Below are 27,788 nucleotides of genomic sequence, written 5' to 3' on the forward strand. Positions count from 1 at the left end.
AAACGCAAAATAGTACAAGTTGAATATGTTCAATAACAGTGAATATCCATAATATTTTTGTCTGAGTGCTGTCCCACAAAGATGGTTGTCATTTTCAAAGTGGAAAACCAGTCGTCCATCCTCAGGAGTACTACGCCGATCATACTCTGTACAGTCCAGCTGTTAACAGGGGTTGGACTCCTCTGCAGAAGGACTCCTCTACTCCTGTTGCCTCCAGGAGGGGAAACGATGAAAAGAGAGCCCATTTTCCAGCTTCTTGCCTTCCCTGTCGTGTGATCTACTATTGCAACCGACAACACAGCACGTACAAAGCATAGCTGACGCTTCCGTGTGCTTTGCTTGGCCTACTGTCATGGCGGGAGGGGGCGTGGAATCAAATCTGTTATAGAAATGATTCAGTTCATTTATGTATTGTGATTCTAAAATGGAGTTTTCCTCCTTTGTTACAGTTACATGAAGAGCCCTCTTTGTAAATTTTAAAAGTGACTGTCACGGATTCAAATATTGGAAAACCAAAATAACAACACTGGTCCGGCTGGGTTGAGTCAAACGATGATTTTAATGTACACGCGTGGGAGATGGACACCGTACGCAGACAGCATCAGATCTCAAAATGGTGGAGCATTGATCAAACTCTTATAGCCTCTAGTGGCCCCCACCTTATCATAAAAGCCTAAACATTCACATGCTTTCTCTCACACGGCGCCTAAGCTACGACCTTGGCTCCCTGTTTATCTGCTCCTGCTGAGATGGGGCAGAAAACCTCTCCGGTATGCTCTGTTCTCTTCTAAGCAGACAAATAAGGCGATGACTTTCTGCGAACAGTATTTCTTATAACTCAGCAGTATAATGCATCGTAAAACAATATCATTCATTCACAATAAATCAGCAGTCTAATGTAATGCAAATCAGTTTAACAAATGTAATAGTTATCACCTTCTTCTAATTCAGGAGAATAATGCAAACTAAAACTACATAATAATTCACAATCTTTAATTAGGGGCATAGCATGGCATAAAATAATATTATAATCCCACATGACTCAAAAGCAATGTAGTAACATTTTTATTTTTTAAAAAAAGAAACAGAAAAAGAAAGCAAGACCATCAATCAACTCAGACTGTATTTTGACACAGTTTACAAGGCATTAATATTTCAAACATACATTTATTCTTCATTATTTTTATATTTGCTAATGAATGGATGAATACCGCAAAATAAATCATGATGTAACGATGTTAAAACAATCCTGAATGACCTGAAGGTAAAACTCATGAACTGGAAACAGAAGCATACAAATATGTTTTTGATCAGATGCTGCCCTCCAGTGTTGCAAAGAAAAACTGCAGAAATTACAAGTAGGAATGCTCATAGCAAATAAGAAGTATTTTAATAGATGTCAAATATTCAGTAACATCCACTTTTCAAACCATCACTATTCCTCTGTGCATATAAAAAAGTCTTCTGATTCTATTTTCTGTGCTTTTATTAATCAAATCTATACTAAGTTATTATATGATTGCTGAGTTTGCTGTAATTTGTGCATCAACTTGATTTCTCTAAATCAGAATATTTTCAGTCAGCAAGCAGACTATCAGGGTCACCAGAGATGTCAAGAGTCCTGGAGAGCTGCTTGCTTTCATTCTTCTTTCTGTTAGAAAACAACCAAAATCCACAGTGAATTCAAACTTGGCTCATGAATCCAATTATCACAATCCACTGATTATACAGCTGTATCATCTACAAGACTGCCAATGTTGTACAAATGTTACCTGTGTTCAATACAAGCGGTCCCAATGAAATGCCTTCACTATCATGGTAGGAAATATCCCTCACCACTCTTGCATGGTAACCTGGGTAGCAGTGCTGTGGAAAGCAGAGTGATTTCAGCAGATGAAGGAATCCAATAAGTGGTATGAAAGATTTTTTCCCAGTGTTAATACAAATCGTTATAAGTAGTACGTACAGCTGTGCAGTAATTGTGTCTCAAAAGACACAGGTGGACCTGGCAGTGCAGGTAGATAGATGAAAAGTTGGTAAAGGTGAACATCCTGAATGAGAAACGGGCTACGGTGGAGACGCCGTTCTGAAGCAGCTCTACTGTGCCATCTGCTGGATTAGGACACCTAGGTAACAGCATAATGTGAAAGTTGCAGTGTTAATGTGCAAACAGCTTAGTTATGATAAGAAGATGATTAAAGTTCACCCATCACAAAAGACAAAAAAAGAAAAGAAAAGTTAAGGCAATGTCTTTACTGTGTGGTGATCAGATCCCAGCGCACGGGGTAGCTGGCATCATTAACAGGCGTTGCCCAGCAAGAGTCCAGGATAGTGGAGATCTGCCGCTCATCAATTCCCTGCGTCTGAACCTCAATGTATAACCTCTCATCTATTTCCATTTCTAAATTTCTGCTTCTGGTCAAAGGGAAGTGGAAGCCAGGGTCCCGGTAGGGTATCATCCTCAAATGATAATGGCCCAGACCAGATGGATGTCTCTTGTTCACAATGCTACAGGTAAACATGATAAAACAAGATGTTTTCAGGATTTGGAATTCATAAAGTGGTCAGGTGTGTGTGCAGTCTGTAGCAAAATATATACAATTAATAATTAATAATAATTAAATGTGGCAATAATTAATTACAATTGGAAATAATTAATTTATTAAATATTCACAACACATTTAATTAATTAATTGAATTCATTATTTAATGATGTATATATTTAATTCACTTTGGCACTATTGTCCCCATGTCTCACCTTGAAATCATTTTATCTGTCGGCCTCACCCATCAAACTAAGGGGGCGGGGTTAACGCTGCCACTGCAGCTTCGCTAACATTTGATTGGTTGCGGTGCAAAGTAAGTCAAGACAGGTCGATCCTAGATAATCGATTGCTTGTGTGGACTTGGGGCATCCAGGTATCCCAGAATGCATTTCAAATCACAGGCAGCAATGGTGGTGGTGTAAAGCTTTAAAATACCCCGTTTTTCTGTCACCAACTACACTTTTAATAGTGTTTTAGCTGCGAATGTTGTGGCGTAATCTTCACATGTCTGGTCAGGATGTCAACATAGAACATGTTTTCAGAGATGTCACTAGCTCTACTAACAGTCAGCTGACAGAGTGCAGCGAGCTCCATCTTAACTGTTTTTTATGTTTGTTTGTTTGTTTGTTTTTTGGGGGCAAGGGGGGTTAACTGGTTTGTTTACATATTCCACTCTCCGTGTTCCACATGTTGCATTTGCAGATTCTCATTTTCTTGGTCTTCTATCTCTTTGCTTCTGTAACATGAAGAACGAGCTGACATTTTTCTCATGACACCAGCAATCAACAGGCCCTCAGTTTACCTGCATGCATCCTCCTCCTCACCTGTCAGATGTTTAACACCTGCTGCTAATTTAAGAAACACGCCCACGTTACCTGGTGATAGTCACAGTTTAACTGGGCAGTTGGTGCTCTATATAACGCAATATCGGCGCATTTTTCTGCACAAAATAAGTAAATCTAGTATTTTTTTTCTGAGCGCACAGCTGCTGGAGCTTGTTTCACTACAGAGCACTTTATAGGCGAACCCACTTTATCAGCGGCTGATGTCCAATCACTGGCACACAGCTTTGAAACCTCACCTGAGTTTTAGCTCTCAGTGGTTAAACACTGGACTTGATTCACTCAGGTTCTGTCTGTCGGTCACGTTTATTTCGCTGTTTTATTTACAACTGAGCAAATCGGTTTGGCTGACTTTAAAGTTACGTTTCATAACTGCATAGTTTTACTGAAGTTTAATGGTTCACTGGCACATGTGTTAGACCGAACCATTTGCTTTTCTTTATCTGGTGTGTTTGGGATTTTTAACAGTGAATTGTCGAAACAGGTTTGATCGTTTCCTGCGTGTATTAATTTGGTGATTTATTAAATGTATTCATGTTATTCTAATCTGCTGCTGAGTCTCTTACGCTGATGAAAATGCAGATAACACAGAGACAAACTGACGGTTCATCTCTATTACAACAGTGTTGCGTTAGACTGCTATATTTTTGTGTTCTTTATGCTGTAGATTTTTCACGTCTCTGGAATTGGCAGTAATAAGGATGATTTTCTGTTAAATCATATTGATATGACCTGTGAATTATTCATAGATGACCGTTAGATTAGTCAGCTGGGAAACTCTGGGTTAACTCAGAGAGCTGAAGATATCGTGGATATGCTGACCTCGCTCCGTGGAGTACAGGGCCGTTTACCCTCATCATTAATATTCAAAATAAAAATATTAGCCAAACATCATGAAGTCTGTATGTGTTTCATAGTGTCGAACAACCTTTGTACAGTATAGCAGTTACTACATGACGGAAACACCAACATTATTTCTTGTAATAAAGTTTATGTGTTTTACACAGGTGACGCTGATTATTGCACAAAAAGCACAAAGATCAGATGTTAATCGGATTTATTTGTTCTCTCTCCTCCTCAAACATGATTTTTAATGTTAGTTATAATTCAGAATTGGCAACTGAAACAAGTAAGACACATAAGAACATCAGAAAGTAAAAAACCCGAAGTCAGTGTACTGCGGGGGTTATGGCAGCTGTGTACCGAGACCTGCGCTTTTTCGGCGGTAATAACAGCTCGATTTGCTGTGAGACTGGGCTTGGCAGACATCTCAGAAATCAACAAAACACTTTTGTAAAGAGGCTATATCTTGACAAACCAACCAGATATTGAAGATTAAACCAATACATTCTCGGCTAAAAAATATTAAAACAGTATTTGGTGACACACAAACAGGATTTTTCAAAGTTCAGTTCTGTTAGTTTCCACATGCCGGTTGTTGGTGTGCTAAAAATAATGGCCACCAGGCCGAAGCAATGGTTTGGACTCTAGCAGCATTAACCCCGCCTCCTGAGATTGGTGGATGCGGTTGACAGATAAAATAAATTCATTGTGAGACCTAAAGGAGTCAACTGTGCCAAAATGAATGAATTAAATACATCATTAAATAATTATTTAAATGTGGCAATAATTAATTGATTAAATGTGTCAAAAATATTTATTTAATTAAATAATATCAATTCCAATTAATTATTGCCACATTAATAAATTATTCAATAGTGTATTTAATTAATTCATTATGGCAGACCTGGCGTTCCATACATTAGAACAATGATGGTATTAAACAAAAACAGGGTAAAATGATGGTGATTCACATGGTCATATAGTCATGAAGACAATCAAAAACTGAAATTTCTATAAAGCTCAGCGAGCTATGTACCTTTGGAAGAGCAGCAACCACAATGTCATACGACCAAAAAGAAAAAAACAAAACAATGTAAGCCAGATGGTGTTGTGGTTATCACCTCGCTACAGGTTTGATGCCAACATCCATAGACAGTGCCTGGGTCAGAGCATAGTCACAGGAGAAGTGCAGGTGGATGCTCTTCTCATGACTTTCGAGGCCACCATGAGGGTCCACATCCCCGCTGATAGTGTTCTCATAACTGAAGTGGGTCCCGTTGCTCTTAAGAGTAAGAAGACAAAAGATTTTAAGCATATTTTCAAAAATTAAAAATGCTGCCCAGAAGATTCATTCAATGTACTAATTGTACCCTCAGCATTGTCCCACAAAGCTGGTCATCATTGTTGAAGTGGAAAACCAGTCGACCATCCTCAAGAGTCCCGTTGCAGGATTCATCTCGAAGATGGAGGGCATCAGAGCGGAAGCCGGCCTCAAACAGCTGACAGCGGGACAGAGATATGGTGCCAGAACTACTGACACAAGTGATGGACGAGTCTAAGAAGTAGAGAGAAACACAATCTGACTCGTTATAGCATGATATTTTTTAAAGCTGAGTCATCAATACTGATTTGAAAGACATTTGTTGACTTGACTGCTTAATATAAAGGCTGACTAATGCAATAAATACACTACAGATACTGCTGAAGGTTTTAGTTAGCCCGCACCGTAGCTCTCATTGTTTGGCCGATGGTGGTGCTCATCACAGAAGCAGCCATAGACACCGTCCTTCTCACCACACCACTCGTGCTCTGTGCAGTCCAGCTTTTCACAGGGGTCTGACTCATCTGCAGACACAGAGAAAGGATCATCAGTGATGAATGGCAATGATTTAAATTTGTATTAAATGTCTAATTTGAGCAGTACAAACATACCACAATGCAAAGCAGAGCGCCAGTCAGGGATGTCTAGCCCCAGAACAGAGCAGGTTTTCTCATAGGCGGAGACAGCGGAACACAGCATGCCATTGGCTGGAGTGTAGAGGCAGAGGTCGTAGACACAGGAAGAGAAAAATGGCTCGGGGTCAGAGTGCAGGTGGCAGGTGCTGAATGGGCCAGTGGTGTTGGTGATGACACTGCAGAGTTGGGAGTATTCTTCTCTAAAGGTACAGTCATTCAGTCCATCATCATCTTCATCAGTGGAGCCACATCTGGAAAAGACAAATCATACTGCCATCAGCTACTGCCTTGTTGAAGCATCAATAGTGATTTCCATTGCAACTCACCCTGGTTGGCTGGTGGGTGACTTCCAGCTGTGTCCAAAATAATTATCATTTTGTGCCAGTGTGCCATTGGGTAAGACTTTGTCATCTGAAGGATTATTGTTAGAGTTTCCACACATCCCTGTGACTCTGTCATGACGGTTTTGGCCCAGTCTGACCAGTAAAGTGCTCTGACCATCAAACTGGACTAGCAAGTCAAAGGCATCAACCACTATGTAGCTTCTCTGCCTTACCACCTGAGCTAAGATTCCCACTGTAGTGGGAAGAGAAGCATCATTTCCATTTACCTGAGAGGACAAGAGATGCAATAAGTGTGTGTTGTTACTTTTGTGCAGATTAGACAAAGTAGAATGCTGTTCATCTTAAAAGTGATAGATAGTTTACCGTTACTCTTTTATTGGGTCCGATCCTGATGTACACACTTTCTGGATGATTTGAGAGATATATGTCCACTGCAGACACAAATGACACACGGTTGTTACCACGGTGATTGTTGGTGGCTATCACCTGAAACTGTGTTTCGTTAGTGCCATGGTTTGTGCTCTCAGCAATGATGTAGGAGCAAGTTCCCTGGAAATGAGCCACTGCTCCATCAAAGGTGATGTAGTGTGGATCCCCCCACACTGTGCAGGTGGACATGGCATCATAACAGCCCAGCTGGCCATCTCTGATGGAGCACTGCTGTTCAGGAGTGCAAGACGAGGCAAAACATCGCAGGTCATTTGGAGCGTGACATTCACATCTCTGGGAGCAACCGTCTGTCCAGAAGGACTCGCCAGCCTGTGAACCACACCACACCAAATCATAGCCAAATCGATACAACAAATATAGTTCTTAAAATACCATTTTGAAGGATTTTGTTTTCATTAATTGTAGGTGATTTAGTGCAATAATTGCTAGATCACTGCAAACTGCAACTAATAATATAATAAATATTTTGACAGCTAGTTTGACAACTTTTGATCTTTCTCCCACAGAAAGGACAGATGCTAAATGCCACAATTTCAAGAAATATGTGGAACAGAGCTGCATGAAAAAGGTTTTTAATTGTTCTGATGTAGCTGTATAATCTTCAACTGATTATTTAATGCATTTATTTATTTAGGGACAGATTTTTATTTATTTATTTAAACTGCAGTTTAAAGAGTTAGAGCATCATTCTGCCTGTATAGCTAAATATTAATTATTTTCTTTTTAGTGGTGTAATATAAAACAGTCATAATAGCTATGCTGAATATATGATAGCAAATGAAGACCTTTTTTGTGATCCTAAGATTTCAGTTATATGAAACTATAAACTGTAGTTTTGCATTTTGCAACCCCTATTATTTGCTATTTCATAGAAACTACCGCGTTTCCAGGTATTCATCATGCTTCCTGAAATTTTTCATTTGGTTTGGATTTTATTTGGTTATTAACATGGAACTAACATTTTTTCCATGTTGCAGCCCTGATTCCTGGTTATTAGACCTAAACTACCACATGTTTCCAGGTAACGTCAGTTTGCATTTTGTAGCCTTGTTTCTTGGTTATTGAACAGAAACCAACATTGATTCCAGGTAAGATATCAGATTTAAACATAATATTTACAGTGATACTGTTGTCAAACAAAAAAGAATGTTGGTGAATGAGGCAGGATTCATTCCAGCATTATGGCAATATGGTAATGGTATCCCAAAACATTAAAACTTAAAATCATATTAGTATCTTGTTACCCTATTATTATGAGGTTAGTATACATAAAAATGTGTTTTATTGCTAGTAAATGTGACTATACTATTACTAATTGGGTTTTTTTAAGCTCATGTACATACATTTGTATCCATATTATCACTTATAATTTATGGTCTGTTATTACATAGATTTAAATGTAATAGTACTCACTAGATCACTTGGTTATTACTCTGGAAATGAAGTGGCAATTATTTGCTATATATCTTGTTTTTATCTTCCTGTTTCTACCTTGTTACCTCAATATTACCACATTATTACTGAGCTATAATAGACTCTGTTGTTTGTTTAATATATATTTCTGAATTTTAAGCTTTGTCACAGTCCAAAACACTTCACGAAGCTTTCTAAATGTAAGAAGGGCAAGTCTGCTGATCCTGCTGATTTGAAGGGAATTACTTCAAATTTCAAATTTCAAATTCAAATTTTATTTGTCACGTACACAGTCATACACAGTACGATATGTAGTGAAATGCTTGGACAACTGCTCGTGACCTAAAGAAAACAAAAAAAGGAAAGGCTATGAATAAGATAGGAAATAAATATGAAAAATTAAAAAGGGTAAATTTAACTAGGAAGGAATAAAATATAAATTAAGGTTAAAAATGAAATAACTGTACAACACAAATTAGAATGAAGGGTAAATTTAACTGGGAAGAATAAGATAAAACATATAAATTAAAGTTGAAAATAAAATAACTGTACAACAAAATACACAATCACTTCAAAGAGTATTTACTATTGACTTTAATATGTCTTACATCATAGTAGAATCCGTCATACTGGCAGCCACAGCTTTCCACTGGGACACACCTGGTCCCACTCTTGATGAAGCCTTCATCACAGAAACATCCCTCAGAGCAGAACTGCTCACAGGTTTCATCAATGCTACTGGCACAGGTGTGGCCACAGTCAGTACCGCACAGCTCATAATGGCTGTTGGCTGGACAGTCCAGTGCTTAATAAGTGAGAAACGTGACAAATGGCACTAGTCAGACATACCACTTTTAATGTAATACAGTGTGGATACAGTGAGTATTGTAAAATTATTGGACATTTTATTTCTGAAGTGGTTAGCAAATTTCTTGTACATTTAGATATAAATAAAATATAATGACATGTTGACTCACTGCAGGTGGTGTTCTCTCTCCAGGGATAGATTCGAACATTAGCAGACTGACAGGCACTGACATATGATTCAATGGCACTGCACAAGAGATCGTGGCCTTGATTTCCTGACAAACATACATCAAACACGCAGTCGTTGAAATATGGTGCCGGGTCCACCTCCTCGTGGCAGAAACTGAAGGGCCCATCAGCTGCCTGTATCACCTCACACTGATCTCTAGCTGGCTGTTCATTGGCACACTGTGGACAGGAGGAGCCACAGCCATCATTGCACGTGTAGTTGCCTGGCACCTTCCAGGCTCTCCCAAACTCATCTGGAGATGTGACTATCGTTCCAGATGGTGTGTGAAAGTCATCATTTGGATTTCCATTGAAATTTCCACAAAGTCCACATATTTTTTCTCTGTTGATGACAACAGTTAGCAATAGTCCTTGTGTTAGTTTCATAAGGATAAATTATTAGTAAATAAATTATTTATATAGCTGGGATTATCCTGTTTTTTAAAGCATGTCAAACAATAATTACTGCATCTTTGATGGGTGGGAATTGTACCTGTAATTTGGTGGTACGGAGATAAACACTGCACTATATCCACTATAGGTAACACTCAAGCCAAAATTAGTGCTGACAAGTATACGAGATCCTGTTGCATAGATAGACACATTACCTTCATTCAAGATAATAGGTAAATTTCTAGTTACTCCATTCACCTAGAAGAGATATGCAAAGAAAATCAGTGGGTAGTTTTTCTACTTTTTAATTGTTATTGTTTTTCTTTCACAGCAGTAAAAATATCCCTAAAATATATGTAGCTGCCATTTACTTCATACACCTGAAATTGTTCATAACAATCATCGAATGAGAACTATCACTAACTACTTACTTGTACCAAACCTCTTCTGTCCCTTGACATATGCACGTTGTAGCCCCAGACATTCACAAAAACTTCAGCTACTATTGAAAGTGGACGCCCATTCAATGCCTCATTCTTAGTTTCCACGGAAAACTGATTGAGCTCATCAGTGGCATTACAGAGGGTCACCAGAACATAGCGGCAGGTTCCTTGGAAGTAATAGGCCTTACGATCAAAGGTGATGTAGTGAGGGCCTCCAGTAGCAAAGCAGGTGCCATGAGGGTTGGGATGGCAGCCAAACTCGCCCTCCACCACATGGCAGGACTCCTGGGGCCCACAGGAGTTGGGAGTACAGTGGACGCTCCCTGTAGTGCCGTTACAGGTACACAAGCTCTGACATTCTTCACCATCCCAGAACTGCTCACCACCTTGGTGATAGCGTCCTTGATGATAGCATCCACAAGATGTTGGTGGAACGCACTGGTCACCATTGAGGATAAAACCACTGTTACAATGACAGCCCTCCTGGCACACAGTATCACAGGTGAAGGGGAAAGAGAGGCTGGGGCAAGCAGAAGGACAAGAGGTTCCACAGAGTTCATAATGGCTGTTTGATGGGCAGGTTAGTGCTGGAGAAAAACAAACAGGTTAACATAAAAAAGCATTTTTAAACATTTGGAGATCATGGCTAGAATTAATTCAAAAACAGTTGAATGCTTACCACAGCCAGTTGCATTTCTCCATTGTCCTAAGGCAACACCCTTCTGTTGACACATTAGTGCATAATCTCGTAGGACGCCACACAGAGTTGATGCTGGATTGTTAGAGCCCCCCATGATCTCCACACATACATTCACCTGCTGGCTCGGGTCAACCACAGACCAACAGGGTACAAATGGCCCATCTGGTGAGCTGAGAATGCCACAGTACTCAGTAGAATTGTAATTAGTTGTAGAATTTTGGTTCATGCTTTCCACGCAGTGAGCAGCCAGAGAGCCATCTCGCCAACTGTCTCCAAAGTCCTGAGAACTGTTGACCAGAACACCGTTGGGTGTATTGAAGTCATCATGTGGATGACCATTGTAATTACCACAGAGTCCACCCAGTGAACCATTGTAGACACCAGGAGCAGTGACATGGACAAAGTGAGGCCAGACTGTCTGCACAGTTACACCAAAGGAGGTGCGAATGATGACACTGTAAATGCTGCTGTGGAAGATCTGGATTCGGTTGGATGGAGTGCTGAAAGGTAGCCTGATCAGCTGACCGTTAACCTGCAGGATCATCCAGTTTTTTGCAGTTAACAAGACTTAAACAGTATTGTGTCCGTGTACACATAAATAAATATTAAAGGAAGAACATAATTTTAAGTAAGTGTTCCATTCACTTACCTTCACTTTACTGTTCCTTGCCATCTCAATAGATACGTGTATCCCCTCTGCTTCAAAATGCAGAATTCGTGCAAAACCTTGCTGGCCTCTTGGCACTTTTTCTGCTGTCACCATGAAGTGTGGGTGACTGGACAGTCCCATAACTTTGGCAAGTGTCAATCGACACGCCCCAGGATATTGGTATGTCAGTCCATCAAATGTCTGATATGACCCTGGACCTCTGATCCAGCATGTTTCATAGCTATTTGGTCTGCATCCTCTTTCTCCATCCTCCACCCTGCATGATTCAAATGGGCCACAACCATGAGAGTGGCAAGTCATGGAGCCATAACTGCAGCTACAACGTCTCCCACAGTCTTCGTCTAGTATTACAGTTTGTCCAGAGCGGTAGTAACGGCCCTCAAAGCTGCAGCCACACTCAGCATGAGGGACGCAGACCCCACCACTGAGGATGTAGCCTGAATCACAGATGCAGCTTTCGTGGGGAGGTAGAGGGCAGTTATGGGTAGAGTTGGGATTAACACAGGTAGGTGGACATCCTGTGCCTTCAGACTCAAAGTGGCTGTTGGCTGGACATGGAATTTCTAGAAATAAGAGAACAACAGCGATATTTACATCGGTGGAATTTTAATACAATAATATTTTGAAATAATGCAAAAAAAAAAGAAAGTGATTAACATACCACAAAAGCCAGGTGTCCTCCAACTTGGTAGCTGAATACCACTTTGTTGACACTGACTTGCATACACACTTAGGGCTTGACAGAGAATAGGTCGGTACCCTCCTCCTACACACAGATCATACACACAACTGTCCACAAAGGACTGTGGAGGAAGTTGCTGATGGCAAACTGTGAAAGGTCCAGAACTACTGCTGAGGATACCACAGTGGTCAGTGTTGCTGTACAATGCTGTCTCTTCTACAGTGCAAACAGCACAGTCCAGACCTCCGCACTGTGGCCCACAGCCAGGCTCATCATCCCCAGATGCTTGCCAGCTGTTAGCAAAAACCACATCAGAGCTCACAACCTCACCGTCACGAGTTTGAAAGTCATCTCTACGAATGCCATTGAAGTTTCCACAAAGACCGCATGTACCATTCTGGTAAGTGTAGGGCAAGCTGATCTGGACATAATGATCTGTGTCATAAGACACCACTAAACCAAAGTCAGTGCTGACAAACACAGAAAAACCTGAATCATAAACCTGCACGGTGCCATTGCTAAGGGAGAATGGAGTGGATGCAAAGTTCCCGTTAACCTGTAAAAAAAAACAGCAAATATATCAAGTGAGAAAAGTATAGTCATAAAGTGTAGAATTTATCCAGAATCAAAATGACCAACCTTAGCCTGACCATGGCGTCCTTTGACAAGCTCAATTGTGTCATTGTAGACATGCACTTTCACCAGTCGTGTCCAAGAGACTCGAGTACTGCCTTTGTGCTCATTTTTGCCTTCTACTCTGTAGTAGGGCTGTCCACTATTACATTGCTCAGAGAGAACATACGTGCAAGTGCCTTGAAAGTGAAACACTGTGTTATCAAAGGTGTAGTAATGGGGATCACCGCTTATGGTGCAGGTTCCTCTTGGCACTGTCTGACAGGAGAACTGGAAGGAAGCTGGCTTGCAGATCTGTGAAAAGGAGCACGGCTCATTGCGGCACTGCAAGCCTGTTGAGGTACATGTGCACTTCTGTGCACAGGTCCTGTCACTCCAGAATGAAGTACCCAGCTGCACTAATTCACCTTAAAAAGAATAAAAGGAAATGTCCCTTATGCCTTGTGTTAAATGTCCAGACATTTACATTCATAAAGCTTTAGGAAAAAACTTTCAAACCTTACATTTTTTTCATGTACTGTCAAATAACAGCAGGAATTGCCTCAAGGCACTTTATATTGTAAACTAAAGACCCTCAAATAACAGAGAGACCACTGCAACAATCCAACAATGCCTAACAGCAGTCTGAGATGTGCTCTGTTGGGAGGATAATCTTAACCAGTACTTTAATGGCATGAAATAGTGTTTTCCCAAGCGATGTTGAGAAAAAGAGCAAACATGTGTAGATTGAGACCAAAAGGTTCTCATATTCCCTCATTTTTCCAATCTCGTCATTTAGGAACGTGTTGGGTGTCCAAAAACATAATATGTTGACAATTTGTCACCTAGCATAAAATGTTACGCTTTGAGAGTGAGAACGTGTTGGATAATAACGAATCACAGTAGGCCAGACTTTAACCCTTTTAGAACTACCATAGAACCAAGTCTGCCAGAGCTTACTTTATATTTTTACATGCTGTAGTGCCATTTTTGGGGGCATTTCAAGTTGATATACATCAATACAACCATTATAGCCCAAATTTTAATAATATGTCTGCATTAAGTGCATAGTAATTACATAAATTGCAAAAAAGTGCAATAAACTACAAAAAATAAATCGTTTTTGTTTTTTTAACATATATTTCTAGTTAGAGAAATTTAAGAGGCTTATCCCTCAAAACTTTAAATACAAAAAAGTTGCACAAAATAGCTTCCCACCACAGGAAATTTATTTTGAGTGACTTTATAGTTTTATTTTTGAAATACACCAATTTTTATATACTGCAGGAAAAACGAAAATAAATATTATAGTGCAAATTTGCAAAAAAACAGCATATGCATCAAAATAAACTATTTCCAGCAGTGCAATATGAGTCCTAAGCGTCCCAGAAACGACACAGAAAGTCATAGAGTCAAACATAACTTTTAAAAACACCAGTATAGGCTCATAAGGCCCTGATGGTAAAAAACTACATGTCCGGAAAATGACATCACTTCCGGTTTTGGGCAGGATATGGCGGACATGCGATAGTTCGCGCTGATGGACGTAGGAAGTGTTACAAACAGCTGATCGAATCAGCAAAGCGTGTTTCTGGAATATTATGTTTTTGTTGCTGCAAGTGCTTTTTATGCAGTTTTTGCAAAGCTATATGTGGAAGGAAACTGTGACTTAGGACAAGCTGGTGGCATAAGATGTAAGTACAACTCCTCCGGTTTCATATGCAAAAAAAGTTATTGTGCTAGCTTATGTGGTTGCAGTGCTACCAGGATTTAAAGATAGTTATGCAACACAGAGCGTGCCCGCTCCGACCGGCTTTAAAGGGTTAAGTAATAAATGCATGAACTAATTTTTTGGCGTCACTCTGAAATAGGATTTTTCTAATTAAAATGCAAGAAAGCCATTCTAATTATTTGTTTAATATGAGCACTGAAGGACACAACCTGGTCAAAAACAATGCAAACATTTCTCTTAGTGTTACTGGAGGCCATGGTAATCCCAATCCAAGTGTGCATCTGGTTAGACATCATGTTTATAAGAGTTTTATAGCTGAGTACAATAATCTTATCTTTATCTGAATTTGAAGCAGAAAATTAAAGATCATCCATGTCTTTATGTCTTTAAGACATTCCTACAGTTTAGTCTCATGGTTTCATTGACAGAGCTGGAGATCATCTGCATAGCAGGGAAAATGTACACGATACCTTTGAAAGATACTGTGCAGATGGTAGCATTGTAACAGCCCAGCTGGCCGTCTCTGATGGAGCACTGCTGTTCAGGAGTGCACGACGAGGCAGAACATCGCAGGTCATTTGGAGCGTGACATTCACATCTCTGGGAGCAACCGTCTGTCCAGAAGGACTCGCCAGCCTGTGAACCACACCACACCAAATCATAGCCAAATCGATACAACAAATATAGTTCTTAAAATACCATTTTGAAGGATTTTGTTTTCATTAATTGTAGGTGATTTAGTGCAGTAATTGCTAGATCACTGCAAACTGCAACTAATAATATAATAAATATTGCGACAGAGCAACTAGTCATATCTGTTGATCTTTCTCCCACAGAAAGGACAGATGCTAAATGCCACAATTTCAAGAAATTGTTCTGTTCTGATGTAGCTGTATAATCTTCAACTGATTGTTTAATGCATTCATTTATTTAGGGACAGATTTTTTCCCCCCCAAAATTCTGCAGTTTAAAGAGTTAGAGCATCATTCTGCTTGTATAGCTACATATTAATTATTTTCTTTTTAGTGGTGTAATATAAAACAGTCATAATAGCTATGCTGAATATATGATAGCAAATGAAGACCTTTTTTGTGATCCTAAGATTTCAGTTATATGAAACTATAAACTGTAGTTTTGCATTTTGCAACCCCTATTATTTGCTATTTCATAGAAAACTACCACATTTCCAGGTATTCATCATGCTTCCTGAAATTTTTCATTTGGTTTGGATATTATTTGGTTATTAACATGGAACTAACATTTTTTCCATGTTGCAGCCCTGATTCCTGGTTATTAGACCTAAACTACCACATGTTTCCAGGTAACGTCAGTTTGCATTTTGTAGCCTTGTTTCTTGGTTATTGAACAGAAACCAACATTGATTCCAGGTAAGATATCAGATTTAAACATAATATTTACGGTGATACTGTTGTCAAACAAAAAAGAATGTTGGTGAATGAGGCAGGATTCATTCCAGCATTATGGCAATATGGTAATGGTATCCCAAAACATTAAAACTTAAAATCATATTAGTATCTTGTTACCCTATTATTATGAGATTAGTATATATAAAAATGTGTTTAATTGTTAGTAAATGTGACTATACTATTACTAATTGTTTTTTTTAAGCTCATGTACATACATTTGTATCCATATTATCACTTATAATTTATGGTCTGTTATTACATAGATTTAAATGTAATAGTACTCACTAGATCACATAGTTTTAATCTGGAAATGAAGTGGCAATTATTTGCTATATATCTTGTTTTTATCTTCCTGTTTCTACCTTGTTACCTCAATATTACCACATTATTACTGAGCTATAATAGACTCTGTTGTTTGTTTAATATATATTTCTGAATTTTAAGCTTTGTCACAGTCCAAAACACTTCACGAAGCTTTCTAAATGTAAGAAGGGCAAGTCTGCTGATTCTGCTGATTTGAAGGGAATTACTTCAAAGAGTATTTACTATTGACTTTAATATGTCTTACATCATAGTAGAATCCGTCATACTGGCAGCCACAGCTTTCCACTGGGACACACCTGGTCCCACTCTTGATGAAGCCTTCATCACAGAAACATCCCTCAGAGCAGAACTGCTCACAGGTTTCATCAATGCTACTGGCACAGGTGTGGCCACAGTCAGTACCGCACAGCTCATAATGGCTGTTGGCTGGACAGTCCAGTGCTTAATAAGTGAGAAACGTGACAAATGGCACTAGTCAGACATACCACTTTTAATGTAATACAGTGTGGATACAGTGAGTATTGTAAAATTATTGGACATTTTATTTCTGAAGTGGTTAGCAAATTTCTTGTACATTTAGATATAAATAAAATATAATGACATGTTGACTCACTGCAGGTGGTGTTCTCTCTCCAGGGATAGATTCGAACATTAGCAGACTGACAGGCACTGACATATGATTCAATGGCACTGCACAAGAGATCGTGGCCTTGATTTCCTGACAAACATACATCAAACACGCAGTCGTTGAAATATGGCGCCGGGTCCACCTCCTCGTGGCAGAAACTGAAGGGCCCATCAGCTGCCTGTATCACCTCACACTGATCTCTAGCTGGCTGTTCATTGGCACACTGTGGACAGGAGGAGCCACAGCCATCATTGCACGTGTAGTTGCCTGGCACCTTCCAGGCTCTCCCAAACTCATCTGGAGATGTGACTATCATTCCAGATGGTGTGTGAAAGTCATCATTTGGATTTCCATTGAAATTTCCACAAAGTCCACATATTTTTTCTCTGTTGATGACAACAGTTAGCAATAGTCCTTGTGTTAGTTTCATAAGGATAAATTATTAGTAAATAAATTATTTATATAGCTGGGATTATCCTGTTTTTTTAAAGCATGTCAAACAATAATTACTGCAGCTTTGATGGGTGGGAATTGTACCTGTAATTTGGTGGTACGGAGATAAACACTGCACTATATCCATTATAGGTAACACTCAAGCCAAAATTAGTGCTGACAAGTATACGAGATCCTGTTGCATAGATAGACACATTACCTTCATTCAAGACAATAGGTAAATATCTAGTTACTCCATTCACCTAGAAGAGATATGCAAAGAAAATCAGTGGGTAGTTTTTCTACTTTTTAATTGTTATTTTTTTTCATTCACAGCAGTAAAAATATCCCTAAAATATATGTAGCTGCCATTTACTTCATACACCTGAAATTGTTCATAACAATCATTGAATGAGAACTATCACTAACTACTTACTTGTACCAAACCTCTTCTGTCCCTTGACATATGCACGTTGTAGCCCCAGACATTCACAAGAACTTCAGCTACTATTGAAAGTGGACGCCCATTCAATGCCTCATTCTTAGCTTCCACGGAAAACTGATTGAGCTCATCAGTGGCATTACAGAGGGTCACCAGAACATAGCGGCAGGTTCCTTGGAAGTCATAGGCCTTACGATCAAAGGTGATGTAGTGAGGGTCTCCAGTAGCAGAGCAGGTGCCATGAGGGTTGGGATGGCAGCCAAACTCGCCCTCCACCACACGGCAGGACTCCTGGGGCCCACAGGAGTTGGGAGTACAGTGGACGCTCCCTGTAGTGCCGTTACAGGTACACAAGCTCTGACATTCTTCACCATCCCAGAACTGCTCACCACCTTGGTGATAGCGTCCTTGATGATAGCATCCACAAGATGTTGGTGGAACGCACTGGTCACCATTGAGGATAAAACCACTGTTACACTGACAGCCCTCCTGGCACACAGTATCACAGGTGAAGGGGAAAGAGAGGCTGGGGCAAGCAGAAGGACAAGAGGTTCCACAGAGTTCATAATGGCTGTTTGATGGGCAGGTTAGTGCTGGAGAAAAACAAACAGGTTAACATAAAAAAGCATTTTTAAACATTTGGAGATCATGGCTAGAATTAATTCAAAAACAGTTGAATGCTTACCACAGCCAGTTGCATTTCTCCATTGTCCTAAGGCAACACCCTTCTGTTGACACATTAGTGCATAATCTCGTAGGACGCCACACAGAGTTGATGCTGGATTGTTAGAGCCCCCCATGATCTCCACACATACATCCACCTGCTGGCTTGGGTCAACCACAGACCAACAGGGTACAAATGGCCCATCTGGTGAGCTGAGAATGCCACAGTACTCAGTAGAATTGTAATTAGTTGTAGAATTTTGGTTCATGCTTTCCACGCAGTGAGCAGCCAGAGAGCCATCTCGCCAACTGTCTCCAAAGTCCTGAGAACTGTTGACCAGAACACCGTTGGGTGTATTGAAGTCATCATGTGGATGACCATTGTAATTACCACAGAGTCCACCCAGTGAACCATTGTAGACACCAGGAGCAGTGACACGGACAAAGTGAGGCCAGACTGTCTGCACAGTTACACCAAAGGAGGTGCGAATGATGACACTGTAAATGCTGCTGTGGAAGATCTGGATTCGGTTGGATGGAGTGCTGAAAGGTAGCCTGATCAGCTGACCGTTAACCTGCAGGATCATCCAGTTTTTTGCAGTTAACAAGACTTAAACAGTATTGTGTCCGTGTACACATAAATAAATATTAAAGGAAGAACATAATTTTAAGTAAGTGTTCCATTCACTTACCTTCACTTTACTGTTCCTTGCCATCTCAATAGATACGTGTATCCCCTCTGCTTCAAAATGCAGAATTCGTGCAAAACCTTGCTGGCCTCTTGGCACTTTTTCTGCTGTCACCATGAAGTGTGGGTGACTGGACAGTCCCATAACTTTGGCAAGTGTCAATCGACACGCTCCAGGATATTGGTATGTCAGTCCATCAAATGTCTGATATGACCCTGGGCCTCTGATCCAGCATGTTTCATAGCTATTTGGTCTGCATCCTCTTTCTCCATCCTCCACCCTGCATGATTCAAATGGGCCACAACCATGAGAGTGGCAAGTCATGGAGCCATAACTGCAGCTACAACGTCTCCCACAGTCTTCGTCTAGTATTACAGTTTGTCCAGAGCGGTAGTAACGGCCCTCAAAGCTGCAGCCACACTCAGCATGAGGGACGCAGACCCCACCACTGAGGATGTAGCCTGAATCACAGATGCAGCTTTCCTGGGGAGGTAGAGGGCAGTTATGGGTAGAATTGGGATTAACACAGGTAGGTGGACATCCTGTGCCTTCAGACTCAAAGTGGCTGTTGGCTGGACATGGAATTTCTAGAAATAAGAGAACAACAGCGATATTTACATCGGTTGGAATTTTAATACAATAATATTTTGAAATAATGCAAAAAAAAAAAGAAAGTGATTACATACCACAAAAGCCAGGTGTCCTCCAACTTGGTAGCTGAATACCACTTTGTTGACACTGACTTGCATACACACTTAGTGCTTGACAGAGAAATAGGTCGGTACCCTCCTCCTACACACAGATCATACACACAACTGTCCACAAAGGACTGTGGAGGAAGTTGCTGATGGCAAACCGTGAAAGGTCCAGAACTACTGCTGAGGATACCACAGTGGTCAGTGTTGCTGTACAATGCTGTCTCTTCTACAGTGCAAACAGCACAGTCCAGACCTCCGCACTGTGGCCCACAGCCAGGCTCATCATCCCCAGATGCTTGCCAGCTGTTAGCAAAACCACATCAGAGCTCACAACCTCACCGTCACGAGTTTGAAAGTCATCTCTACGAATGCCATTGAAGTTTCCACAAAGACCGCATGTACCATTCTGGTAAGTGTAGGGCAAGCTGATCTGGACATAATGATTTGTGTCATAAGACACCACTAAACCAAAGTCAGTGCTGACAAACACAGAAAAACCTGACTCATAAACCTGCACGGTGCCATTGCTAAGGGAGAATGGAGTGGATGCAAAGTTCCCGTTAACCTGTAAAAAACCAGCAAATATATCAAGTGAGAAAAGTATATCTGGTCATAAAGTGTAGAATTTATCCAGAATCAAAATGACCAACCTTAGCCTGACCACGGCGTCCTTTGACAAGCTCAATTGTGTCATTGTAGACATGCACTTTCACCAGTCGTGTCCAAGAGACTCGAGTACTGCCTCTGTGCTCATTTTTTGCCTTCTACTCTGTAGTAGGGCTGTCCACTATTACATTGCTCAGAGAGAACATACGTGCAAGTGCCTTGAAAGTGAAACACTGTGTTATCAAAGGTGTAGTAATGGGGATCACCGCTTAATGGTGCAGGTTCCTCTTGGCACTGTCTGACAGGAGAACTGGAAGGAAGCTGGCTTGCAGATCTGTGAAAAGGAGCACGGCTCATTGCGGCACTGCAGGCCTGTTGAGGTACATGTGCACTTCTGTGCACAGGTCCTGTCACTCCAGAATGAAGCACCCAGCTGCACTAATTCACCTTAAAAAGAGTAAAAGGAAATGTCCCTTATGCCTTGTGTTAAATGTCCAGACATTTATCTTACATTTTTTTCATGTACTGTCAAATAACAGCAGGAATTGCCTCAAGGCACTTTATATTGTAAACTAAAGACCCTCAAATAACAGAGAGACCACTGCAACAATCCAACAATGCCTAACAGCAGTCTGAGATGTGCTCTGTTGGGAGGATACGGCACTATGATTTCATTAAGATAAGATGAGGCCTGATTGTTCAAGACCTATATGAGGAAAATAATTTTACATTTGAATCTGGATTTAACAGGGAGCAAAAGAAGGGAAGCTAGTATAGGAGAAATATGTTCTTTCTTTTTAGTCCCTGTCCGTACTGCAGCATTTTGGATTCAACTTGATGCTTTTCAGTGAGTTTTTGGGAAAATCTGATAATACAGGACCGTTCTTACTCCCGAGGCGTAACATCCCGATGTTTTGTCACGTCCCATGGCGTTCCTGAGGAACGCGAAAGGTGACCTTCCGCGTTCTTATGGTACGCGCCGGGGTTATGAATGAAATCAAGTGGAATGACGGTCCTGCGGTAATAGACGTTCCAGCCCTGTATTCCAGCCCTAAACCTAACCTTATCCCTAACCATAACGTTATTCCTAATCTTAACCTGGGGCCCGTTCTTCGTACTTCGCTTACTACATCCAAGATCAAATGACACATCCAAGACCAAACCATCGCGCTAACCGTGAGCTCGCTAATCCGGTTCCCCGAACACACCTGCTGTTGACGATCAGTACAGCTGGATGAAGTAATGTGAGATCACTGGGCGTCGTAAAAGGGGCTACGCATCGATAGTAGAAACATTGATCGGCAACCCTCTGATTGGTCGGCGAAAATGTCGAAGGAGCGCGCTCAGTATTTTTCGGCAGCAGAGCAAGAACTCTTGAGTGAGGGATTTCAGGAGTTTCAGAGTTTAATCAGAACGCAAGGGAACACTGCAAAGGCTGCAAAAGCAAGGAGAGAGGGCTGGCAGAAAGTTGCTGACAAATTAAACTCGTAAGTAATTTAATAATAACAATATTAATGGAGTGGATTGATATAGCGCTTTTCAAGGCACCCAAAGCGCTTTACAATGCCACTATTCAGTCACTCTCACATTCACACGCTGGTGGAGGCAAGCTACGGTTGTAGCCACAGCTGCCTGGGGCAGACTGACAGAAGCCAGGCTGCCATATCGCGCCATCAGCCCTCTGGCCAACACCAGTAGGCGGTAGGGGTAAATTATTATATTACACTATATTATCCAATATTATATTACATTATATTATATTATGTTATATTATATCCCCTTTCACATTAGAGCCACAGCAGGACACACTAGAACATGGAACAAGTAAAAGTGAAATATAAGAATATTCTACAGAATGGTAATATTATCACTTATATTGCTTTTTGTCTCTTGAAAGAGACCCTGAAATAATCTGTTTGTTTGTTCATAACAGCAACCAAGAAAAGGGCAGAGCACAAAAAGACAGGTGGTGGTCCTGCACCCCCTCGTCAACAAGTTGGTTAAGTGAATAATACCCTCACGGGAATATCGATATCTCTCAATGAGCACACTGTCGCGCTGAGCTAAAGGATCCTGTCTATCCCGCAATATATGCTGGATTCTGAGGACTCTCCTTATCAATCTTGCACCTTCCGCAATGGGCTGCTCGCGGGTAAACGGACAGGATATGACTGCGACAGACTTCCCAAATCCACCTTCGCTTTTATAGCCGTGGTCTCCCATCTTGATTACACGAAGTAATTTGCAATTACTACTCTGAAATATGAATTACATCCTGTAATAATCACATAAATGTAATAGAATGTTAATAGTACATTTCCCTTTTTTAGGAAAGGACCTGTATGTATCTGTGTTGAAATCAATAATGGATCAAGTGCTGCATTATCTTTAGTTACATTGATAATATTTATTTATGGTGAAACAGTGTGGAATATCGCTGTGCTTTCGTATAAATGAAGCGGACATACCTGCGTGGCCGCGATATAATCCTGTTTACATAAAGTAAACCTGCTCCCCGAGCAGGTTTACGCTTACGGCTCTGTTGCTATGGCAGCAAGTCCCGGATGGGCTTCGGGGAAACCGAACGATCCAAGATCACGCGAAAATCTGTCAACAATCAAATCCAGCTAACTTACTTAGCGAGGTACGAAGAACGGGCCCCAGTACTTTAATGGCATGAAATAGTGTTTTCCCAAGCGATTGTGAGAAAAAGAGCAAACATGTGTAGATTGAGACCAAACGGTTCTCATATTCCCTCATTTTTCCGATCTCGTCATTTAGGAACGTGTTGGGTGTCCAAAAACGTAATATGTTGACAATTGTCACCTAGCATAAAATGTTACGCTTGAGAGTGAGAACGTGTTGGATAATAATGAATCACAGTAGGCCAGACTTTAACCCTTTAAGACCTACCATAGAACCAAGTCTGCCAGAGCTTACTTTATATTTTTACATGCTGTAGTGCCATTTTTGGGAGCATTTCAAGTTGATATACATCAATACAACCATTATAGCCCAAATTTTAATAATATGACTGCATTAAGTGCATAGTAATTACATAAATTGCAAAAAAAAGTGCAATAAACTGCAAAAAAAAAATCGTTTTTGTTTTTTTAACATATATTTCTAGTTAGAGAAATTTAAGAGGCTTATCCCTCAAAACTTTAAATACAAAAAAGTTGCACAAAATAGCTTCCCACCACAGGAAATTTATTTTGAGTGACTTTATAGTTTTATTTTTGAAATACACCAATTTTTATACTGCAGGAAAAACGAAAATAAATATTATAGTGCAAATTTGCAAAAAAACAGCATATGCATCAAAATAAACTATTTCCAGCAGTGCAATATGAGTCCTAAGCATCCCAGAAACGACACAGAAAGTCATAAAGTCAAACATGACTTTTAAAAACACCAGTATAGGCTTATAAGGCCCTGATGGTAAAAAACTACATGTCCGGAAAATGACATCACTTCCGGTTTTGGGCAGGACATGGCGGACATGCGATAGTTCGCGCTGATGGACGTAGGAAGTGTTACAAACAGCTGATCGGATCAGCAAAGCGTGTTTCTGGAATATTATTTTTGTTGCTGCAAGTGCTTTTTATGCAGTTTTTGCAAAGCTATATGTGGAAGGAAACTGTGACTTAGGACAAGCTGGTGGCATAAGATGTAAGTACAACTCCTCCGGTTTCATATGCAAAAAAAGTTATTGTGCTAGCTTATGTGGTTGCAGTGCTACCAGGATTTAAAGATAGTTATGCAACACAGAGCGTGCCCGCTCCGACCGGCTTTAAAGGGTTAAGTAATAAATGCATGAACTAATTTTTTGGCGTCACTCTGAAATAGGATTTTTCTAATTAAAATGCAAGAAAGCCATTCTAATTATTTGTTTAATATGAGCACTGAAGGACACAACCTGGTCAAAAACAATGCAAACATTTCTCTTAGTGTTACTGGAGGCCACGGTAATCCCAGTCCGAGTGTGCATCTGGTTAGACATCATGTTTGTAAGAGTTTTATAGCTGAGTACAATAATCTTATCTTTATCTGAATTTGAAGCAGAAAATTAAAGATCATCCATGTCTTTATGTCTTTAAGACATTCCTACAGTTTAGTCTCATGGTTTCATTGACAGAGCTGGAGATCATCTGCATAGCAGGGAAAATGTACACGATACCTTTGAAAGATACTGTGCAGGTGGTAGCATTGTAACAGCCCAGCTGGCCGTCTCTGATGGAGCACTGCTGTTCAGGAGTGCACGACGAGGCAGAACATCGCAGGTCATTTGGAGCGTGACATTCACATCTCTGGGAGCAACCGTCTGTCCAGAAGGACTCGCCAGCCTGTGAACCACACCACACCAAATCATAGCCAATCGATACAACAAATATAGTTCTTAAAATACCATTTTGAAGGATTTTGTTTTCATTAATTGTAGGTGATTTAGTGCAGTAATTGCTAGATCACTGCAAACTGCAACTATTAATGTACTAAATATTGTGACAGAGCAACTACTCATATCTGTTGATCTTTCTCCCACAGAAAGGACAGATGCTAAATGCCACAATTTCAAGAAATTGTTCTGTTCTGATGTAGCTGTATAATCTTCAACTGATTGTTTAATGCATTCATTTATTTAGGGACAGATTTTTTCCCCCCCAAAATTCTGCAGTTTAAAGAGTTAGAGCATCATTCTGCTTGTATAGCTACATATTAATTATTTTCTTTTTAGTGGTGTAAATAAAACAGTCATAATAGCTATGCTGAATATATGATAGCAAATGAAGACCTTTTTTGTGATCCTAAGATTTCAGTTATATGAAACTATAAACTGTAGTTTTGCATTTTGCAACCCCTATTATTTGCTATTTCATAGAAACTACCACATTTCCAGGTATTCATCATGCTTCCTGAAATTTTTCATTTGGTTTGGATATTATTTGGTTATTAACATGGAACTAACATTTTTTCCATGTTGCAGCCCTGATTCCTGGTTATTAGACCTAAACTACCACATGTTTCCAGGTAACGTCAGTTTGCATTTTGTAGCCTTGTTTCTTGGTTATTGAACAGAAACCAACATTGATTCCAGGTAAGATATCAGATTTAAACATAATATTTACGGTGATACTGTTGTCAAACAAAAAAGAATGTTGGTGAATGAGGCAGGATTCATTCCAGCATTATGGCAATATGGTAATGGTATCCCAAAACATTAAAACTTAAAATCATATTAGTATCTTGTTACCCTATTATTATGAGATTAGTATATATAAAATGTGTTTAATTGTTAGTAAATGTGACTATACTATTACTAATTGTTTTTTTAAGCTCATGTACATACATTTGTATCCATATTATCACTTATAATTTATGGTCTGTTATTACATAGATTTAAATGTAATAGTACTCACTAGATCACTTGGTTTTACTCTGGAAATGAAGTGGCAATTATTTGCTATATATCTTGTTTTTATCTTCCTGTTTCTACCTTGTTACCTCAATATTACCACATTATTACTGAGCTATATGACTCTGTTGTTTGTTTAATATATATTTCTGAATTTTAAGCTTTGTCACAGTCCAAAACACTTCACGAAGCTTTCTAAATGTAAGAAGGGCAAGTCTGCTGATTCTGCTGATTTGAAGGGAATTACTTCAAAGAGTATTTACTATTGACTTTAATATGTCTTACATCATAGTAGAATCCGTCATACTGGCAGCCACAGCTTTCCACTGGGACACACCTGGTCCCACTCTTGATGAAGCCTTCATCACAGAAACATCCCTCAGAGCAGAACTGCTCACAGGTTTCATCAATGCTACTGGCACAGGTGTGGCCACAGTCAGTACCGCACAGCTCATAATGGCTGTTGGCTGGACAGTCCAGTGCTTAATAAGTGAGAAACGTGACAAATGGCACTAGTCAGACATACCACTTTTAATGTAATACAGTGTGGATACAGTGAGTATTGTAAAATTATTGGACATTTTATTTCTGAAGTGGTTAGCAAATTTCTTGTACATTTAGATATAAATAAAATATAATGACATGTTGACTCACTGCAGGTGGTGTTCTCTCTCCAGGGATAGATTCGAACATTAGCAGACTGACAGGCACTGACATATGATTCAATGGCACTGCACAAGAGATCGTGGCCTTGATTTCCTGACAAACATACATCAAACACGCAGTCGTTGAAATATGGCGCCGGGTCCACCTCCTCGTGGCAGAAACTGAAGGGCCCATCAGCTGCCTGTATCACCTCACACTGATCTCTAGCTGGCTGTTCATTGGCACACTGTGGACAGGAGGAGCCACAGCCATCATTGCACGTGTAGTTGCCTGGCACCTTCCAGGCTCTCCCAAACTCATCTGGAGATGTGACTATCGTTCCAGATGGTGTGTGAAAGTCATCATTTGGATTTCCATTGAAATTTCCACAAAGTCCACATTTTTTTCTCTGTTGATGACAACAGTTAGCAATAGTCCTTGTGTTAGTTTCATAAGGATAAATTATTAGTAAATAAATTATTTATATAGCTGGGATTATCCTGTTTTTTAAAGCATGTCAAACAATAATTACTGCAGCTTTGATGGGTGGGAATTGTACCTGTAATTTGGTGGTACGGAGATAAACACTGCACTATATCCATTATAGGTAACACTCAAGCCAAAATTAGTGCTGACAAGCATACGAGATCCTGTTGCATAGATAGACACATTACCTTCATTCAAGATAATAGGTAAATTCTAGTTACTCCATTCACCTAGAAGAGATATGCAAAGAAAATCAGTGGGTAGTTTTTCTACTTTTTAATTGTTATTTTTTTCATTCACAGCAGTAAAAATATCCCTAAAATATATGTAGCTGCCATTTACTTCATACACCTGAAATTGTTCATAACAATCATTGAATGAGAACTATCACTAACTACTTACTTGTACCAAACCTCTTCTGTCCCTTGACATATGCACGTTGTAGCCCCAGACATTCACAAAAACTTCAGCTACTATTGAAAGTGGACGCCCATTCAATGCATTCATTCTTATTCCACGGAAAACTGATTGAGCTCATCAGTGGCATTACAGAGGGTCACCAGAACATAGCGGCAGGTTCCTTGGAAGTCATAGGCCTTACGATCAAAGGTGATGTAGTGAGGGTCTCCAGAGCAAGCAGGTGCCATGAGGGTTGGGATGGCAGCCAAACTCGC

The 27,788-nt window shown here is 40.0% G+C and overlaps 2 protein-coding genes and 1 pseudogene across 2 annotated transcripts; all 3 read right to left on the reverse strand.

Annotated features, from left to right (window-relative positions):
• Positions 1–1,015: 1,015 nt before the first annotated feature.
• On the reverse strand, positions 1,016–13,412 carry LOC120720802 (alpha-tectorin-like). Its single transcript, XM_040010582.1, is given in 18 exon segments — positions 1,016–1,651; positions 1,773–1,866; positions 1,967–2,126; positions 2,257–2,508; positions 5,353–5,513; positions 5,602–5,786; positions 5,957–6,076; positions 6,164–6,438; positions 6,514–6,797; positions 6,895–7,290; positions 9,003–9,199; positions 9,372–9,772; positions 9,923–10,080; positions 10,254–10,852; positions 10,945–11,497; positions 11,615–12,198; positions 12,297–12,873; positions 12,957–13,412. Coding segments are annotated over 18 exon segments (5,544 nt in total). The 3' UTR covers positions 1,016–1,559.
• Positions 13,413–14,969: 1,557 nt separating this feature from the next.
• LOC120720803 lies at positions 14,970–21,072 on the reverse strand (annotated as a pseudogene).
• A 3,533-nt stretch (positions 21,073–24,605) lies between these two features.
• On the reverse strand, positions 24,606–27,761 carry LOC120720804 (alpha-tectorin-like). Its single transcript, XM_040010583.1, has 4 exons — positions 27,675–27,761; positions 26,638–27,037; positions 26,269–26,465; positions 24,606–24,916 (listed from the first exon to the last, which is right to left on the reverse strand). Exons 1-4 carry the CDS (start codon positions 27,759–27,761, stop codon positions 24,659–24,661), a joined length of 942 nt encoding a protein of 313 aa, XP_039866517.1. The 3' UTR covers positions 24,606–24,658.
• Between the last annotated feature and the right edge of the window lie 27 nt (positions 27,762–27,788).

Source organism: Simochromis diagramma, unplaced genomic scaffold (genome assembly GCF_900408965.1).
Source record: "Simochromis diagramma unplaced genomic scaffold, fSimDia1.1 OVJJ01000600.1, whole genome shotgun sequence".
Taxonomy (NCBI): domain Eukaryota; kingdom Metazoa; phylum Chordata; class Actinopteri; order Cichliformes; family Cichlidae; genus Simochromis; species Simochromis diagramma.

Coding starts and splice junctions, on each gene's coding strand:
- LOC120720804 (XM_040010583.1), bottom strand. CDS start 27,761: ATGGCACCTGCTTGCTCTGGAGACCCTCACTACATCACCTTTGATCGT. Junction 27,038..27,674: donor GAACCTGCCGCTATGTTCTG/GTGACCCTCTGT, acceptor TGTCATCAACAG/AGAAAAAAATGTGGACTTTG. Junction 24,917..26,268: donor ATGACGGATTCTACTATGAT/GTAAGACATATT, acceptor TGTGGTTCACAG/GCTGGCGAGTCCTTCTGGAC.